The following is a 19,018-nucleotide window of genomic DNA, read 5'->3' on the forward strand; positions in this document are numbered from 1 at the left end:
GTGTGTGTGTGTGTGTGTGTGTGTGTGTGTGTGTGTGTGTGTGTGTGCGTGTCCCCTGCGGGGTCCTAGTGCCCCATACGTGTTTGTGGAATGAACCAGCGAGAGGAGAAGCTGAGGTTCAGGAAAGCTGCGCCCGGGGTCACTCGGTGCACCTGTTGGGTCCACACGCTGCCTGCAGTGGCTCTGCATCAGGGGCCAGAAGGTGCAGCCTCGGCTTTAGGGGACTTCTGCAGGCTCAGACCAGCCCCGGCCGGGTCATAGTGAGACTGAGCTTGCTTTCTGCTTGGCATTCACACAGCCGCACCACCCCAGGGCCACTCCGTGCACCCTTCTCTGCCCTTCTGAGCCAGGGAGGAGTCTGCCTGCCTTGGAAAGTACGGGGCTTCTGGACGAGTCATAACTTCTAGACCAGCCCCGCTTGTTTGGCCTCATTTCTTGCTAAAGTGTAGTGGTTTTCCCCCAGCGTTCAGATAGTTCATAATGAGGCTGATGGTGACAGCTAGCACTCAGCAGACGAGTGTGCTCTACCAGGTGCTGTTCTGAGGCCTGCGTGTCCCCACGGCACAGATGGGGACATTGAGGCCTGGCACCGTGAGCGTTGAGGCCTCAGCCTGCCTGGTCTCAGAGCTCTGCCAAGCCCTTCGGGGTCCGTCTTGGCCTCCATGTGGACACAGGCTGCCACCCCTGGAGCATAACCTAATGTTGGATGTGGCCCTGCTCAGGAGGTGGGACCTGTGCGCGGTGCCAGTGTCCCTCAAGTTCTCCTTGCCTTTGTCCTGAGGATGCAGGCCCCAGTCTGGACAGGGGGTCTTACACCTGAGCCCTGGTCCCCATCGGCTTTCCGAGTCTGCATCTATCTGTGTGGGGGCAGTGAGCAGGTAGCAGTAGGACAGCGGTCTTGTGGTTTGGGCAGGACAGGGGCTCTTTCTTCTGTTCTCACTGACCAGGGACATTTGGGACAGACTGATGGACAGCCCTTGCTGTCCCTCTGATTCCTGTGATGTCTCCACCTCCCAGTGTGTTGACCAGAGGTGATGGGAAGGCCCTTGTGGGGCAGGCCCCAGCTGCACTGTGCCCCAGGTCCTCTCAACCTTTCTTCCTTATGGCAGATCTGCCCTCCGACCGCAGGGCAGGTTGTGCGGGCCCCGAGGTCTCCCGGGAGTCGCCTCGCAGGCAGTCTGGACGTGCCCAGCAGACCTACTGTGCGCCTCCTGGGGCTTTCCCTCAGGGCCGCCAGCCCTTGCCCTCACCTCCGTCTCCGCAGGTCTGGAGAGAAAGCATTTGCCCCTAGAACCACTCTTCTGGTTGGGCATCCATATGATTCTTTGTTAATTTGCTTTTCGAACAGCAAAACACTTTTACGTGCTTCAAAAGTCAAGCTTTATGACAAGGTGTATTTTGAAAAAAGTCAGGTCCAAACTCAGCCTCCTTCAGTGACCACTCTCGCCAGCCCGTGGCCTTTCCAGAGCATGTTGTGCAGCTATAAGCACGCTTTCAGTCTTGTGTCTCCTTTTGTGCAGCAGGAAAAGGTTATTTACCACATCTGTACACGTCTGGGAGGTGTGTACCCGGGAATAGAGATGGAAAGGAAAAGACCCCACATTTTAGCTGTGGTCGCAGGTGACTGCCTTCCTCTAATTCTGTTTCCTACACGCTGACCAACACGTGTTACTCTTATGAGGACAGAGCACACCCCGAGGCTGCACGTGAGCTGCTGCACGTGGAGTCGTGCCTGGGGAGCCCTGCCCCTGCTGCACACCACGCGGGGGGCTGCCCAGGGGCTTGCTGTGCATTTCCCCTAAAAATAACTGCGCTCTTCCAGCTTGGGAGGCGAGCCTCACGCCCGCTGAGCGGTGGGGTCAGGTCTGGACCTGGCCCCGTGGTGGGTCGGCGAGTCGGTGAGGGGTGCCGAGACGCCCCCTACCCCCGGCTACATCAGGAGGCTCAATGGTGGTGGTCTGTCTGCGCGCCGGGTTCAGCGGCCCACGGGGGCTGAGAGCACGTGGTCTGTGCTGGCTCTGGGTGCTCAGGGAGCTGGGGTGTAGTCCCCGCGGCCCATGGACGGAAGCCCATGCTGCTGGTTTGCCTGGGGGCACGTGTCCAGCCCAGCCCTCTGACGGGGAAGCAGGGCTGAGGCACGCAGATGAGTGGGCTCTGTGAGGAGAGCCAGCAGCCAGAGAAGCCTTCAGCTTGCAGAGCATCTGAGTCTCCAGGCCAGAGCACCTCCTCCAGGCTGCCTTCTAGTCTTCAGATGGGGAAACTGAGGCTGGGCGGGGGGACAAGTCCTCGCCCAGGATCTGCCCGCCACAGTCCCAGTCTGCGGATGGGAAGAGGCAGAGGGTGGTCCTGCGTGACATCGAAGGGGCAGCCTTTTCCTGCACTGCAGGAGCAAAGTTGTGGCCCGGGCCGGCTGTCCCACCTCTAGGGAAGGGCTGTCCCTTCTGAGCACCGCGGGGATCGACGCCAGACTGCAGAGCCCGAGGCTGCACCAGGCTGGGAGGGCTCAGCTGCGTCCCCCGCGTCACCACGTATCCATCGCGGGCAGTAGGACCACAGAGCGAACACTCAGAGGTGACACCCAGCGTGGAGGCAGCCACAGTCCTGACGGACGGTCAGCTCGTTACCCTCGCCTGCCCCTGAGCACAGGTGAGGGTCTTGAGCCCCATGCAGGGGGCCAGGGCCATCTCCTGCACTCCGGCACGCTGGCCCACTCCCCTGCTCCCATGGCTGGGGCTTGCGCACACAGCACTTGGGGCCCCTGGGCCTTGGTTTCCCTGTGTGTCCCACCCACGCTGTGAAGGCCGGTGGGGGGCTGACGACAGGAAAGGTGGTGGACGTCCGTCTCCCCACTGCCACCCTCTTCTGGGTGCCTGGAGGCTGTGCTGTGCCTGAGGCAGAGCGTCGTGGGCCCCCGCAGCCTGCAGCCTCCCCTTCCCACAAGCTGAGTTTGCCCCGGTGGTGCGGCCCGGAGGCAGCTGCACCCCGCTTTCCCTTTGCCCCACCCTGGCTTCTGGGCAGTGTGCGCATGTCTGCGCTGCAGAGGGCTGGGGGCCCAGGTATGCGTGTCAGGCGGGCAGAGTCGGCCTTCTGTAGGAGGGATGCTGGCGCTTGGAAACCACCCCTACCATGGGCATGGGGTCACTGTGAGCTGGGGGCCGCCAGAGTGACAGCAGTGGCACGCAGTGAGACACCCGCTGGGGGACACCACCGTCCTGGCCTTGACCCGTGTGGTTCACGTGCTCTGCGCAGAGCCCTGGGAGCGGGGAGCCATGGTCACGGGGGCCCTGTGCAGATGGGGAGACTGAAGCATTGGCCTGGCCTCTGCCACTCACCTGGGGCAGGGCCCAGGTGCCTGCTGTGGTCTCGCTGCCCAGGCCGTGCTGCCCGCCCGCCCGCCGGCCCGCACTCCTCTGCTGAGAGCCCCTTTCTGCCTCCTTGGTGACCGGCGTACCTGCTGGCCCTGGTGCCCCTGAGGATGTGTCCCCGGGTGCAGTCTCGTGAGGCCCCTGGGCAGCCGGCCCGCCTCCCAGTCAGAGGTTTTCAGCACCGTGGGTTGCGTAGCTGAGCCGTGCCCCCCTCATCCAGCCCTGGCAGCCTCCCTCTCCTGGACGGCTGCTCGGGACGGTCTCTCGTCGCTCTCGTTCCTTGTGGCCCAGGCAGTGGTGGCCCCAAGGTAGGCGAAGGCAGGCTCGCATGAGGCTGCCGGGCCTCTGCCAGCAACCGCTGGCCACCAGGGAGGGCTCTGACCCGTCCTTCTCTCCTGACTCACTAACCATCGATAAGCAGTGGCCGTGCCCGTGCTGGCTGCGGGCTTGGCTCCAGGCAGATAGGTGACTAGACTCGCCGGAGGCTGGGAGGAGGTCACGGGCTGTCATGACAGCGTCCGCCGTGCAGGCCAGGCGGCTGCTGGGCAGGAGCCGGCACGGGTGGGGCTCTCAGGTGGAGACGCCTGGGGAAGGTGGTGAGGCGCTCGTCGGCTGGGGTGAGGGTGGGGATGTGGGTGGTCACTGGGGTCACCTGAGGCGCTTTCTCCCTTGGGAGCTGGAATCTGAAACCTGCATGGAGTCAAGTGCTCTGGGGACTTGGGGCAGATGTATTTGGCTCCAGTTGGGTGTGGAGAACCTTCCAGTGCCCTGGTTTCCCACAGTAGTCCTGGAAGGAAAACGCACTGCGCTACTCTCTTCATTCAGCTCACCAGGACTCTGTGTGAATGTGGCGGGCGAGCTGATGGGATCCTGGTTCGCACGGAATGTATGTGAGGGCAGGGACTGCCGGGTCACAGCCTGGCCTGGGGAAGCGTCTCAGTGGCCCCGGCTCTGCTCCTTCCTTGGAGCAGCCGCCTGGGGCGGTCGCTGCCCTCTGGATGCTGCACGGAGCAGCACACGCTGACCGGCCGCAGGTGCCTGCAGGTCCCAGACAAGGGAGGGTTCTCTGTTGAGAGCTTAGCGTCAGCCGGTGACTGTGGTGAGCAGAGCCGCCATCTGCGCGAGACACACGTGCGGCCCTGGCAGGGGGCCGCCACTCACACACCACAGCCAGGGAGGAGTGGGAGGCCCGAGTCCGGCCCCGTCCGTGGTGATGCCGAGAGCCACGGAAACAGGAGCGACGGCCTTCGGGGCCTCGGCTCACTTCATCCTCCTAGCAGTCCTTGCAGTGGGTGCTTGCTGTTCCATTGTATAGATGAGAAAACTGAGGCATGGGGGTTAAGTCACTTTTTGAGTCTACATGGCTGGCAAGTGGCAGCGCGGGATGGGAGCCAGGCACAGGGCGTGGGTCTGTGCTGCGCCTTGGGGGCTGGGGGTGGAGGCCATGTGACCAGAGAGCGGCAGGGCTCCCACCTGTCCAGCCTGGGCTTCACCTTTCTGGCCTAGGGCTGCGTGTCTGGCCACCCTGCCTTTCCTGTCCTTGGGAGGGAGGGGCCTCGCAGTTTCACGCTGAGCCAAGAGTTGACCCTGTGAGGATCAGGTTCCTGGTGGGTCCTCCAGACCAGCTTCCATGGGAGCTCCAGCCCTGCGTGGCCATCAGCCACGTCCTGAATCCTCTCCCCTGGCCCTGTTCCACTGGTCGCCCCCAGTCTGACATATTGTGCCACCTCGGGTGCCTGGCAGCTGCCACCCTCCCTGCAAATACTCTGCAGCCTTGGGTGGGGTGTTCTTGTGGCCCCAGGGCTCCCGTCTCTGTGCGAGCCAGTCCCCACAGGGACCATGGGTCTGCCACGACCCCATCACTCAGCTGACCTCACACACCACAGCTGTCCCTTCTGCCCCCCAGCCCTGGACCCACGTGCTGGTCCTCAGACCCTGGCAGGCCCCTGGCCGATGCTTTTCCCATGTGCTGCCTGGCCTGCCCTCAGCCCTGGCTCCGCCTGCGGCCCCAGTGAGGATTTGTCAGACAGGAATGCTCATAGACTCGTCTGGATACAGCCAGGGGCCCCTGGCTCCAGAGATCACATCTCTGCCTGGCCCAGATCCCCTAGGGGTCCCTGTCTGTCATCTGTGGAATGAACCCACGTTCCCCTCGAGGCCTGGCCCTACCCATCTCCTCACCTCAGTCCCTGCACCCAGGAACATCTGCCTTGGGGCCTTTGCCCAGCTCTCGCCATCACCCAGGAGCAAGTTTAGGATGCTTCTTCCAAGGCCCTCCCAGCCAGCTGAGGTGGCCAGTGAAGCTAGTGTCTCCCTCTCCTCACGTGTGGCCCCTGCCAGCCCTGTGCCTGCTCCGGGTCTCAGTTTCCTCGTCTAGGGAATGACAAGGTGGAAGTACCTGCCGCGTGGTCCTGCACCCTCCCCATCTCCTCTTCGAGGCCCTTCTCTGAGCTTGTTTCTCTTTGTGCCCCACCCGAACGGAAGACAGGCACGAGATGCTTCAGCGGCAGCGGCCCCGGCCCCCACAGCTTCCCCTGCCGGGCCAGGCAGGCCTCGGCCGCAGCTGTGCAGGTTCCGGGGCCGAGGGGGAGCTCCCAGGGCCGTGAGCGTGAGAGTGGCTGTGGCAGTCGTGGGCAAGTGTGGGATGTGCTGTCTTGGTGTGGAGGAGCTGGCGGTCATGCCGAGAGGGGCCTGGACAGACTGACCTCGCAATGTCACTGTCAGGACAGTGGCTGTGACCGTAAATCCCAGTCGAGTGTGGGGCAGAGGGTGGCCCAGCCATCGGCCAGGGTCGCGGTGGGGGACCCACACGTGGACGTGGTCTTGGGTGGCGGCTCAAGCGGACCCACAGGGCACAGACCTGGGCAGGCAGCCGCCTTCTTCCACCAGGCATCGTCTGGCTTGTCTTCAGCAATGGGGTGGGTCTGTGTTTTGTTTCCAGGTGACTCTTCTCTGTCCCGGCACACTGCGGGGGCTCACTGGATACGTGAAGGGGTGGGTACAGGGCCTGGGAGGGGCCTCCCTCCCGGAGGGGCTCCCCACTCACGTGCAGGGGGCTGGCGCTCGGAAAGCACTCCAGATGCCGTGGTTGTCCTGCTGGAGGCCCGGCTCCTGACTCCCGGCTCCCTGACCACCTGCCATCCAGCCATGCCGGCCTCACCAGGTGTTCAGCGGGCCAGCGGGAAACGGACCCAGAGGGACCAGGATGCAACGAGGCAGGTTCCGGAAGCTTCTGGAACAGCTGAGATGTCAGTGAGGCCTTCAGGAAATGGTCCTCAAGGGCCAGGTGACTCAGGCAAGATGACTTGCCTGGGGGGTTGGCACACTGGGCGTGGGGCTGAGGAGAAGACGGGCAGCGGTGCCTGTGCGGTGTGAATGTGACTTAGGCGGTGGACGGGTCAGGGAGGACAGTTCTGTCCCAGCAGCATAGCTGGAGGTGGTGACTGGACCTGGTCCCCACGCCAGGGTTGGGACAGCCGGGACAGCTCCCAGTTCAGCGTTCAAGCCCGGAGAGAGGTCAGCGGCAGGTGCTGGAGGTGTCCCCGGCCTTCCTGCACCTGGAGCAGGGCCCGGGGTGGGGGTCAGGCCAGGCAAAGGGACCTTCTCACCCCTGCATCCTGGCCCCCAGCCCACTGTGTGGGCAGGGAGGGGCTCTGGCGAAGGCTGTCTAAATGAAGGAAGATGCTGTCGTCGTGGTTCACGGGGCCGCCTCAGTGTCTCTAGGACTTCTCTGATTTTGGCACTGGAGTCCCACGTCGTCGCCAGAGCCTCCTTAGTCCCAGGCAGGCGTGGAGAGTTGGTCACTTGGGGGTGGGTGGTGCAGAAGCTGCCTCCTATCTGGCCAGGGGGAAGGGGAGGGGCTTCCCGCTTGGGGAGAGACCCTGCGCTAAGCCACCTGCTCCCCCGACCACAGGAAAGGAGCACCTGCACGTTGAGGCTCTGAGGAGTGGGGAAGGCGGGGCGGGGCATGGGGGCTGCGGTTTTACCCTGTGTGGGGTAGGGGGAGTTTGAGGCAAAACTTGCAGGTGAGAGGCAGTGAGCCATGTGGGTGCCAGGGCAGAGAGAGCAGCTGCGCCAAGGCCCTGAGGCAGACGTGCTCTGAAGGGCATGCAGGTCGGGGGATGACAGCCTGCCCGGTGAGCCATGGGTGAGGCTCTGAAGGTAGAATGGGTGGGGCCGCACTCAGACTGGACGTGGGTGGGATGTGGCGTGAGCTCCTGGAACCATGGAGAGCAGGTGCCTGAACCACGAGTCGGGAGGGCTGCTGGGGCCCTCAGGTCCAGAGGTTCTGGGAGAAGGCAACCTCCGCCACCTGCAGCCTCCTGGCCCCTTACGGGGATGGGTCTCCAGGCCTGGCCCTGTCCCAGGGTGACATGGACATCCCACAAAGCCTTCCTCCGAGAAGTGGAGGGACAGGTGGGGTGGGGGGCAGTGGTGAGGGCCCAGGTGGGCCATCTGCCTTCTCACCCCCGGCGGCGAGAGTTGCCCAAGTTTGGTGACGAGGGGTGAGTTCTATGGGCTGGGGCCCAGGTACTGGGGAGCAGACCCCAGCGTGGTTCACAGAGTAGAGGGGCCCCCGCCTGGCCAGAGGGGTGTGGCCGCGCCTTTGCCTGCAGGGTCTGGGGGCCTGAAAGGGCCTGATCCAGGTGGGAGCAGGCAGCCTCAGCCCCTTCCCCCCCCCGGTGAGGGGAATCATTCCAGTCTGTGTTTACTAGTTGTAATTGCTTTTATCTCTCCGTGGTCAGTTTACAGAAGCAAGTTAGAAATTGTATCAGTGCTGCATAGTAATCCTGTTTAGGGGAGTTACAGGTGGTCACGTAAAATCGCTGCAGGAAGATCTAGTCTGATTTCACAGCAACATGCCCACCCCCGCCCCCATGGTCCGGGAGGGTCAGAGGGCCTGGCTACTGCAGGCGGCTTCGCTGCAGGGCCATTGCCTCAAGTCAGTGGGGGCCCGCAGTGTGGCTCAGAAGTGTGGCTGTGTGTAAAACCCCCGCACGCCTCAGCCTCGCTCCTCCCTGCAGGCCTGCCGCGCCAGACTACAGATGAGGAAACTGAGGCCAGTGAGGGCAGAACTCCGGCACTGCGTGTGCCCAAGCATGGCTGAGCCTTCAAAACGGGCCCAGACACAGCCCCATGGGGCTGGCGTCACAGGCCCTCGAGGGCAGCCCCAGCCTCGGGCACCAAGCTCAGGCCTGGCTCGCGCTCACTAGCAGTGCGGTACAGAACAGAAGCCCAGGGAGCTCCGCGGTCGTTCTCATGGCAGTGGCTTGGGGTAGGGGCAGCTGCATCTGGACGCTGGTAAGCCCTGCTCCAGAGAAATCCTGCTGAGATGGCGATTTTCCTTCCAGGCGAGGAAACTGGCAGGGCCCTTGGCTTAGAGTTCATCCTCTCGAACCTTCAGGCAGGAAACACTATGGGCCTCGCTTGGAGCCGGGACGTGTGCAGCACGAGGCCTCCTGCCTGCGGAAGCCAGGAGAGAGCCGGTGGTCCTGCCATCCCCTCCGTCTGCACAAGGCCCACGCCTGGTGCACCTCAGCCCGGCCAAGGCAGGTGGCTTTCCTGCTCCCCCCATTCTTCCAGATGCAGGAGGTCCCGCCCTGGGCCCCACCTGCCACTGTGGGCTGTGGCCAGGATGGAGCTGGACTGAGTCCAGGCCAGGGGAGAGGCACTGGTGTTTCAAAGATTCTGACAATCTAGTTGTTTTTAACGAAAAACAACAGAATGCCCAAAACAGGTTTATAGAAGATGACGAGTTAGAACAGTCTGTGGTTGACAGACGCGTCCTTTTTACCACATGAACAATGCGGTGGCCAGATGTGTCTGGAGAGATGACCTAGAATTTTCCTGAGGCCCTTCCAGAACCTGTGGAGGGGCCGAGGTGGGTCCCGGAGCACGGCAGGGTCGGGTCTGTCTGAGGTGCTCACCACGTGAGTCAGCACCACGCTTGCTTCGCTGCACGTCTGCCCTTCCCTGTCCTTTGTTCACAAATGCTTGTTAGAAAGACAGGTCCCAGGTGTCCCCCTGGGGCAGGCTGCCCCTGTAGATTCATGGGTAGTAGTGGACACGTTCTCTGTGTTTGCTCGGACGCGCCACGGGCAGCCCTGTTCTGTTCCAGGGCTCAGACGTGAGAGCTCAGAGGTTATCCCCCGGGCTAGAAGCAGTCTTTGTGACTTTAGCCAGGTAGGTCCAAAGTGGCCTCGGGTGGCCCAAGAAAGACCCTGAGGCGGGTTCTTGCTCCCTTCCTGCCCTGTAAAGGCGAGGCTCACCCCGCAGTGATGCGGGACATGCGCATCTCAGGACCAGGTCGCACGGGGACAGGATAGTTAGTTACTCTTTCCGGAAGGAGGTGGCCCATGGGGAGGTCGGGGGAGATAACTTGCCACTTTCTGTGGCGATGAGAAGGTCAAGGTGGCCCACGGTGGGGGGGCTCCGAGGTGTGGGAGTCGAGATGCCTGTTGTCAGGGCAGGCCTGGGCCCGGGGCCTGACCAGCACGGCTGCAGCCCAGAGACTCGCGTCCTGCCCGGGGCCCCAGGGTCTCCAGGGTCCCGGGTGTGCAGGGCGGCGTTGCCTCAAAGCCCCACCTCCCCACGCCCGCGGGGCCCCTCAGGTGGTGCCTGCCCATGCCAGCCTGGCCCCAGACGGGAGGCCGTGTGGACGGGGCTGCATTTCCACTGCAGACTGAGTGCGGCAGGCGTCCCCTGCATGCGGGCGGGCCTTGTCCTGTCTGCTGAAGGCCTGTGTGGAACCAAAAGGCCCACCCTGCCCCGAGGAAGAGGGGGCTCCTCCTGTCTGACGGGGGCCTTTCCTCCACCTTCGGACTGGAACTACTCCCGCGGCCCTCTGGGGTCATGAGGCTGCCCGCAGCGGGTCTCGGGACGTCGGCCTGCACGGTCGTGCCGCCGCCTCCTTCTAATCGAGCTTCGCCTGCGCACGCACGCTGTGGGTCTGTTTCTCTGGAGGGCCCTGACTCATGCACCCCTTACAGCGTGGTGCCTGGGGACTTTCCCTGTGTCTTCCCTGGGGCCTCTGACCGCAGCCTGCTGGGCCCACCCTCTGCACCACGATGGGGCTGGGTGGAGGTGGGCACCCACGGGTGGGCAGTGAGGCTCTAAGGTAACAGACCTGCAGGCTGGCGCCCCGTGGTCAGGAGGTGACATCCAGGGTGGACAGGTAGGGACTCTGGGGGCCTCGCTGCTCTCCGGGGCCTGTGTGGGAGCAGCCTGTTAGCAGTGAGACCCTTGTGGGCTGGGTGACCAGGAATATCTCTGGACCTCTCTGGGCCTTGGCCTCTGTCTATAAGGGGGCTGACATTCATGCGTCACGGGCACACCAGGAGTCAATACGTATTAAGTACTTTGCGTGTGGAAAGCGAGCCGCCTTCACCAGTGCTTCCTCGTCACCTGAGGGACAGCCTCAGCGTTCTTCGCCAGGGAAGCCCGTGGCCATACGCTGGGCCAGCTGCTGACCAGTAGAACCTCCCTCCTGGCATCACCGTCCTGAGGAGACGGGCACCAGAGAGGGAGCATGGAACTCCTCGTCACTTCAGGGACTTTGCACTGGCTGCTCCCTGAGGGAGGCTCCCTGGGCTCTGACCAAGGGTCGTCCCCAAGCATCTCTGAAGTGGCTCCTTCCTTTCTGCTTCCCTGCCTGCGTTACCCTGCTGCCTTTTTGGGTGTCGTGACAACTCGCCTGTTGGGCCAGCTCCCTCCTGATCTGGTCCTAGGTGCCTGGAGCCAAGCTAGCCTAGAGTCGGTGCTCACTGCCAGTTTAATGAGTTGGCCTGTGAGCAGGGCCGGTGCTGGGAAGTCCTGGGGTCAGCAGGGGCTCTGTCGGCAGGGCGTGAGGGAGAGTGACCCCCTCGGGCTAAGATGAGCTGGTGCCCTTGGGGGTTCTGGCAGTGGCCACCGAAGTGCAGATGACCTGTGGGTGTCCCTGGGGTCTGATAGCCCAGAGTGTGAGCATGGGGAAGGGTCAGTACTGCATCCAGGACGTTGGGGTCTCACCTGCTGCTCAGGCAGAAGCCTGTGGAACTTTGGGCAGATCCACGTGTGGTGGGAGTGCTTCTGCGTGGAAGGGTGTCTGACCTCACAGATGCACCAGGACGAGCGTCCTGCCTGCGGCCTCACGGTTCAGCTGACCTTTAGGAGTCCCCAACCCCACTGGCACACCATCCCTCTCTCTCTTCCTGGTTGACGCTGAGTCAGCCCCTGAGTTGACACTGGGGACAGGGCAGGGATGCAGGGCGTGCAGGAAGGTGAGTACGCCAGCCCTTGGTGTGGGGTCAGAGGTCAAGGGGTGCCACATGCCCCCTCTTGAGAGGCTGTGGATGGCCCTTCCTTCCCCAGATCCTGCTTGAGCCGCAGGTCTGTGTGCCCATGCATTTGGGCCTGGGAGAGGAGAGGGATCTGCTGCCACTGCCTTGTGCAGACACGACTGTGTGCAGCCGCCGAGGCGGGTGGTCAGTCAGCCTGCGATTGGACATGGCTGCTCCCAGGACAGACCACGGGCCACACCAGGCGGGGCAGCTGGGGGGCTTCCGTGCCTGGAGGGACAGCTCCAGTCTGGCTGACCTCATTGGCACTCCTCTCGAATTCTGGGAATTGTGGGCCCCCTTCACTGGACGGGAGGAGGGACGTGGGGAGTCGTCTTGAGGTAGCTGCTGGCTCCAGGTCAGAGGAGCCCACGCAGCAAGCACAGCACATCCCTTTCCCTGCCGCCAGTCCAGGGGACCACAGCAGGCTGGGACATTGGTCCTTCCTGCCACCTGCTTAAGTGGCTTAGGGACGTTTCCTGGGGGGCCGTGAGGGTGTCACCTGGGATAAGTCACCATTGCCCTCATTCAGGCTTTCCTCTTCCCCTCCTTCGTGGGCAGATGCTTTCGGAACCTTCTGGGTCCCTTGTTGGCATTTCCTTAGCTCTCTCTTTAGCAGCCCAGTGGCACTGGTGCTGCCCCTGGTTCCCCCATGGACCCAAGCAAGAGGCCGGTGGGTGCGCCTTCCCTCTTCACCACCAGTGAATGCCAGGCATCTCTGGGCACATTGGCAGAGCTGCAGGTGGTGGTGGGTCCAGGCCCCCTTTGCACAGTAGGAGCTGTGCAGGCAGTGCAGAGGCCCAGCCGCCCATGGGGATGGGAGACCATGCTGCCGTTGTCAGCATCGTTTTAGCACGTGCTTATTAAACACCCACTGTGTGTCAGGCCTGGCTCCGGGCACTGGGCACAGCTGTGAACAAGGCAGGCCCAGGTCCCTGCTCCAGGGGTGATGTCTGGGGTCGCTGCAGCTCTGCACACCTGGCTGACATGGAGACTGCTTTCCCAAGACAGGCTCCCATTGGGTCAGGATGCCAGTTGGGCATCCTCGAGTTGGGCTGATAAACCCACGGGTGGCTCAGGACCAGGGGACGGGGCAGCTGGAGTTGCAGCATCTCTGCCTACAGCCAGCTACTGCGGCGATGGCCCTCAGCCCAGGGCTCGCCCCGGTCTCAGACCAGGAATCCAGAGGGTGCCAGGATGGGCCATGCCTCCTGAAGGGCAGCCCAGCCACCAGTCTCAGCAGCGGCTTCCTGCTGAGCTTGGGTGAGGCCTCACACTGGGCCAAGGATCAGGGCCCCACGTTCCTGGCTGGGCTCCTCGGGAAACTCACCCCAGTCACCCTCCCCAAACCTCCAGTCCTGACAGGCCCACCCACACTCATCAGACCTGTCTGCCGCCCACCCATTCACCCATCTCCCTTCATTCCCCTTCATGTGGCCCTCCCAGGATGGGAGGCTCCTTCCCGAGGTGTGGCAGCCTGACAGCCCACTGCGGGGGGGTGGCGGGGAGTGGCACCTCCAGGTAGGTGCTGTCACATGCCCAGGGCCCCACCTTCGGCACAACGTGGTCTCTCATGGTGTCACTGGTGGGATAACACTTGGAATCGTGTCACCGCCGATTAACTGGCTTTGTCCTTCCTCACCCCACAGAAGGACATGGCCCTGAAGCCACACGAGCGGAAGGAGAAGTGGGAACGTCGCCTTGTCAAGAAGCCCCGTGAATCAGAAAACTGCCCGTCTGCAGAGCCTGGTGAGAACGGGCGGCCCCTGGAGGCAGGCAGCTCCGAGCAGGACCTGGAGCCCACCTGCGACCGAGGGGAGAAGAAGGCCCCGCTGCAGCCCACCAAGCAGGTGAGCGCTGGGCCCTCCCACTCCGAATCAAGGGCTCCTGGGCGGCCTGGGGGCCACAGCAGCACCTGGACACCACCCATCGGCATCTGGGCCTGCCTGGCAACGTGCTCCATCGTTGTCGGGTGTGGGATTAGGGGCATATGTGGATTGGGGCCGGGAGCAGCCGCCTGCCGGAAGTCTGAGGGTTCTGAGTGGAGGCAGGAGACACCCCGGGGTGGGGGTCACAGCCAGAGAAAGGCAAACCAGGCCAGGAACCCAGGAACTGGGGGCAGGGGGTGCTTGGTTCAGGCGGAACTGGAGGGTGCACCCGCTGATAGGCTGGCCCCGTTTCCCCATTGCGTCTGTCAGGCTCCGCCGACTATGGGGTGTCCAGCGTGTCTGTAACGCGTGGGGACCAGGCTCATTGCTGGTTGCTCTCCATGTGCTAAACTTACGCGAAACGCAGTGGGTCTGTGAGACAGGGAGGGAGTCACGTCAGTTGTGGTTGGTGGACCAGGTGCAAGGAGCAGCCCTGCTGGGAGGGGCCGTCCTTGCTGTCACCCAGAGCCCAGCTGGCCTGGGGCAGAGAGACTGGGGCCAGGGGCTTTCTCCCAGGGTACAGGGTTCTGTCCTAGGTGTCGGCTCAGCACTACAGCTGTTTTCCTCTCCAGGGACTCACTGGTTTGCGCCTTCTTTTCAGAGAGGGGTTCTTCTTGGTGTTTCACACTCCACTTTCAACTCCCTTGGGGATTGGAATGCTGGTGAGGGGGCAGCATGTCTCAGGGGCCTGGGCTGGATGGGGGGTCTACAGGCACACCTGCCCAGGTGGACACGTGCTCTTTCTTCCATGCAGGTGTGCTCCCCAGAAGGGGGGCCGCTCCCAGCCAACCACTGGGACCAGAACGGCCCGGCCCAGCGCCAGCAGCAGCTCCAGCCCAGCCAGCCCCAGGGGTCACTCCCAGCCCCGTGTCAGCGCTGCCAGCCCCGTCGGGCTCTCCCGGACCCTGGGCAGCCCTTCCAGCCCCAGCGGCCACTCCCGGGTCAGCGCAGCTGGCCCCAGCGGTCACTTCTGGGCCCAAGACAGCCCAGCCAGCCCCGGCGGTCACTTCTGGGTCCAGGTCAGCCCTGCCGGCCCCAGCAGCTGCTTCCAGCCCCAGATCAGCCCCGCCGGCCCCAGCGGTCACTCCCGGCTCAGCCCCGCCAGCCGCGTTGGGCACTCCTAGCCCCCAGGCAGCGCTGCCGGCGCCTGCGCTCCCTCCTGGCCCCGTGGCAGCGCTGCCGGCCCCTGCGGTCCCTCCTGGCCCCGTGTCACCTCTGTCGACCCCTGCGGTCCATCCTGGCCCCGTGGCACCGCTGCCGGCCCCTGCGGTCTGTCCTGGCCCCGTGCCACCTCTGTCGGTCCCTGCTGGCCCTCTGGCACCGCTGCTGGCCCACGCGGTCGTGGATGGGCCCGTGTCTCCGTGGCCAGCCCAGCAGGGCATCCTCAGGACAGCGGTGCCGGCCCCCACAGTCACTCCTCGTGCTGCGCCCACGTCGCCGGCCTGCCAGCTCACTCTCGGGCCAGTGCTGCTGCCCCCGGCGGCTGTCCCTAGCCCCATGCCAGCCCCGAAGGTCCCTCCTGGGCCAGCCCAGCCGCCCCCGGCGGTCCCTCCTGGGCCTCAGTCAGCCCCAGCAATTAGTCGAAACCCCAGAGCAGTCTGGCCCCCCCAAGCCTTCACTGCTGGGCCCTGGACAGCCGTGCCAACAAAAGCGGCCACTCATGGACCCAGAACAGCCTCACCCGCCCAAGCGGCCACTCTTGGGCCCAGAACAGCCGTGCCGACGAAAGCGGCCACTTCTGGGCCCGAAACAGCCCTGCCAGCCCCTGCGGTCACTTCTGGGTCCGAGCCAGCCCTGCCAGCCCCAGCCGTTACTCCCCATACCTGAGCGCCCGTCACTTCTGGGCCGGCCAACCCCGCCCCGCCGGCCTCTCCTGGGGCCCCCGAGCCAGCCACGGCAGTCCCTGCTGGACCTGGTCCGGGCCCATCAGCCCCAGCTCTCCCTCCTGGCCCCAGGCCAACCCTGCCGGCCCCTGAGGTCACGACGGACTCGATCCTCCACCCCTGCAGTGGCCCGCCAGGCCCCATCTGTGAGCCCTGGAGCCTGACGCCCGTTTTCCCAGACCACCCCAGGTGTGGCTGTGCTGGGCCGGGCCAAGGCCCCCTCAGCCTGTGGCCCGAGGTGTGTTGTCAGACTGGCCGGAGGCCTTCTCCGGACAGGCCGGGCCATTTGCGGCTGGAGGCTGAGGCTCAGCAGAGACGGGAGCCCCTGCAGGGCCACCACCGAGCCGAGGCCCCCCACGCCGGGAAGAGAGGAGAGGACCACAGCGCCTTCCCACCTCCCGCCAGGCTGGCCCCCGCCGTGCCCGCTGCTTTGTGACGTGCACGCGCCCGGGAGAGAGCACACAGCCACCCCCAAGGGCTCAGGCTTGTGGGGTGGGGGGTCCTTTAGCATCTCTCTGTGCCTCTAAAGTGCCCACATGTCCTTGAATGTTGGACTTCCATGCCCGGGTGTGCTGCCCAGCCAGTGTGTGAATTTGTGTGTGCATATACACGGCGTGTGGTCTGCAAGTGTCTGCCTGTGCGTGGAGTGTGTGCCTGTGTGATTTTGGGGGGCGTGCCAGCTGTAGGCCTTGCCCTCCTTGGGCCCCACCCCATCTGGGCAGTGTGCATTCCCGTCCCCCACCAGGCAGAATGTGGGCACAACCAGAGCCAGGCCTGAGGTCCTGCTGCTTCCCTCTGCAAAGGGTGATGTTTGCCCAGCTCTAGAGTCCTGTGACTGTGGAGAGGGGACACGAGGGATGCTCAGGGCTGTCTGTGGTTGAGTAGCAATTGCTGGTGAGACAAGAGGCTCCCCCTCAGGACTCTTCTTCCACCCCAGTGACTGAGCACTGAAGCCGGGGGCAGTCTCCTGTCCACCCCCCCAGCTTTGGACCAAGAAGGTCCATTCTGAGGCCATTCCCAGAATGTCCCCTCCCAGCATCCGACTCGTCCCCTACAGCTTTCCGGCTCTGGGCCCCCTAGGACGTCCCCGGTCAGGACAGACCTCACACTACAAACCTTTCTCTGCTTCCCCCCACTCCCACCCGACCCGCACCTGCGCTCAAGGGTCACCACCCCTTGCCCCTGACCTCTGGCTCAGGGCAGCCCCGCACTAGTGCTCCTGGAGTCCTGGGCACAAGGTGGGAGAGCAGCGTCGGCCACCAGGGGTGCCCTGGCCAGGCTCCCAAGCAGTGCTCTGTGCGCCCAGTCTCACCCGGCTGTGACAGCCACCTCTAATACCGACCCGGTTCATGGAGGCCACAGAGGTGCCCCCCGGTTTCCAGACCCGAGCCTTCCTCCCTGCTTGGTCATGAGGACCCTGGCCCTCCGGGGGTCCTGACACCCAGAGCAGAGCCTACAGATAACCTGGTCTCCCTCCCAGAAACATGGGGCTTATTTTTCTGATTAAAGAAAATAAAAAGTGCTGTGCCATTATTTTTATAACAGCATCAGTGTTTGTAATTTAACAAAGTATGTGTCGTACTGGAAGTGCTTTACTCTGACAAGTGGTTTTCTGCACATCTGGACTTGCCTGTCGTTCATTCCATTCCAGCTGAGCTGCAGGATAGCAGCCAGGGGAGGGGGTGCCTGGCCTGGACCTGGCTCACTGCGTCACATGGTGTGGGCTTGGGGGGACTCAGCTCGCCATAATCACCCTCCAGGCCTCCCTGGCAGCCTCCTTGATGGACCAGCTCCACCTGTCCTGTTTCGGAGCCCTGGCTCTGGAAGGGGTCTTTTTCTAGATGCCACTGAAGGCGCTTCTGAGGTCTTGTTGTTGACCCTTCACGTTCGTTCCCACTGTTCCCTGTCGTCATGCACTGAGGGTGGCAAGGCTTCAGGCCACCCTCTCCCTCCCAGTGCCCTGAACTCCCAGCCCAAGGGGCAGCGTGAGCATCGCTGCACTGCCCACGCCCCCGGCCCCATGCTCTTGTCTGGGCATGGCACAGGCAGGCCAGGACTGGACGGGTGCAGCTCCTGCCTTTATAGGCCTTTCTGCTCTGCGCATGTTGGCTGCAGTGCTTGGGTGCCACTTAGTGCGGGAGACAGGACTGTCGGGGCACCATCTCTGATGGCAGAAGGGGGGTGGGGAAGAGGGCTGAGCCCACAGGGACGCCACGGCTGGGGCCGCCCTCCTTCTTCCCCTCCGGAAGGGCCCCGGCTGTGGGGGAGCTCCGAGGTGACTGGGGTGGGGCTGTTCCCTGTGTGATCGCTGCTGAGGAAGGGGCTTGGCTTCTGCCTGAACCTGCAGGGGCCCTCTAACCCCTACGGGGCTCCGCATGGCTGCGGCTGGCCTCAGGTTCAAAGTGCTGGGACCTTGAGGGACGTGCACTTGGGCGAGGCACCCACTGGCCACGGAGGGGACTGGGCTGCGTGTGTCGTGTCCTGGGGGACCCGTGTTGCCATGAGAAAATATAGGTCCAGTGTGGCCAGATCTTTGTTTCTGCGAACAACTGGAATCCTGGGTTTTTCTGTGGATTCAGTGATTTTTGAAACTTTGGTGGCTAATTCTAATTTGATGACTCACCTTGTTGGCCAAAGGACACAGCTGTGTGGGCTCTGCGTGGCCTGGTGGCAGAGGTTGGGGCCCTGGCAATTGACCTGGCCCCGAGGTCAGGGGTGTGGGGTGTGGCCCACCCCGTCATAGGGAGAGTAGGGCAGCCCAGCCTGGTGGGTGGGGCTGGAGTGAGTCTTTGGGGGTGTCGTGGGGCTCTGGGGGAGGCCCCATGCTGCCCCAGGGAGCCCTCGGACGGAGACCAGAGCCTGGGCACAGTGCTCTACTGGGACCTCTCCTCCGGCCCTGCAGCCCACCTCCCCTTCTGCAGACTGGGCCGCGGGGAGGGGACAGGCACCTTCTGGGCAGGAGCCCCTGACTTGGCGCCTGGTCCCTGTTAAACCTGTGATGGGCAAGGGCAGTGGTGGTTGTGATTTGCTGCCAGGTTGAAGAGGGAGGGGTGACCAGGTGGTCCGTCCAAAAGCGGCCAGAGGTGGAGCGTACTGTGCAGGTGCTTACTAAGGAGACCCCTTGGCATCCAGCCAGTGGGTGGCAGGGCAGCCCCGGGAGGTGAGCGTGGGCGACCCCGATGAGCCCCTGGCTCTCAAAGGGGACCGCACGCCACTTCCAGCGTCCACCTGGGACGCCCAGTCCAGGCTGACAGTTTCCTGGGGAGGATTGCTCGTCTGCTGCTGTGCGCAGGCCTTCCCCATGTGCACGTGTGCACGCACCTCTTCTGAGCACAGAGGTGCTCCACACGTGAACGCCTGGTCACTCCCAACAAGATCTACTCCTTCACGTGGGAGACGCTCTGGGGAGGACAGGCCCCTGGACCGGCCGCTCCCCGCACGAGGACGTCGTCAGCACCTAAGGCGCCGACACTGAGGATGCGTCCCGACTGAAGCAGATCACCCGCGCCCCGTGAAGCCTCTGTCCC

At 63.7% G+C, this 19,018-nt stretch overlaps 1 protein-coding gene across 1 annotated transcript in view; it reads left to right on the plus strand.

Moving 5' to 3' along the window:
• FBRSL1 (fibrosin like 1) overlaps positions 1-19,018 on the plus strand; it is a 113,405-nt gene that overhangs the window by 25,947 nt on the left and 68,440 nt on the right. Inside the window, exon 10 of the mRNA XM_029218478.1 lies at positions 13,330-13,530. Within this exon, the coding sequence (XP_029074311.1) occupies positions 13,330-13,530 (201 nt within the window). The remainder of the gene's footprint in view (positions 1-13,329; positions 13,531-19,018) is intronic.

The sequence above is a fragment of the Monodon monoceros genome, unplaced genomic scaffold (genome assembly GCF_005190385.1).
Source record: "Monodon monoceros isolate NGI ecotype Baffin Bay Population unplaced genomic scaffold, NGI_Narwhal_1 Super_Scaffold_1, whole genome shotgun sequence".
NCBI classification, from domain to species: Eukaryota; Metazoa; Chordata; class Mammalia; order Artiodactyla; family Monodontidae; genus Monodon; species Monodon monoceros.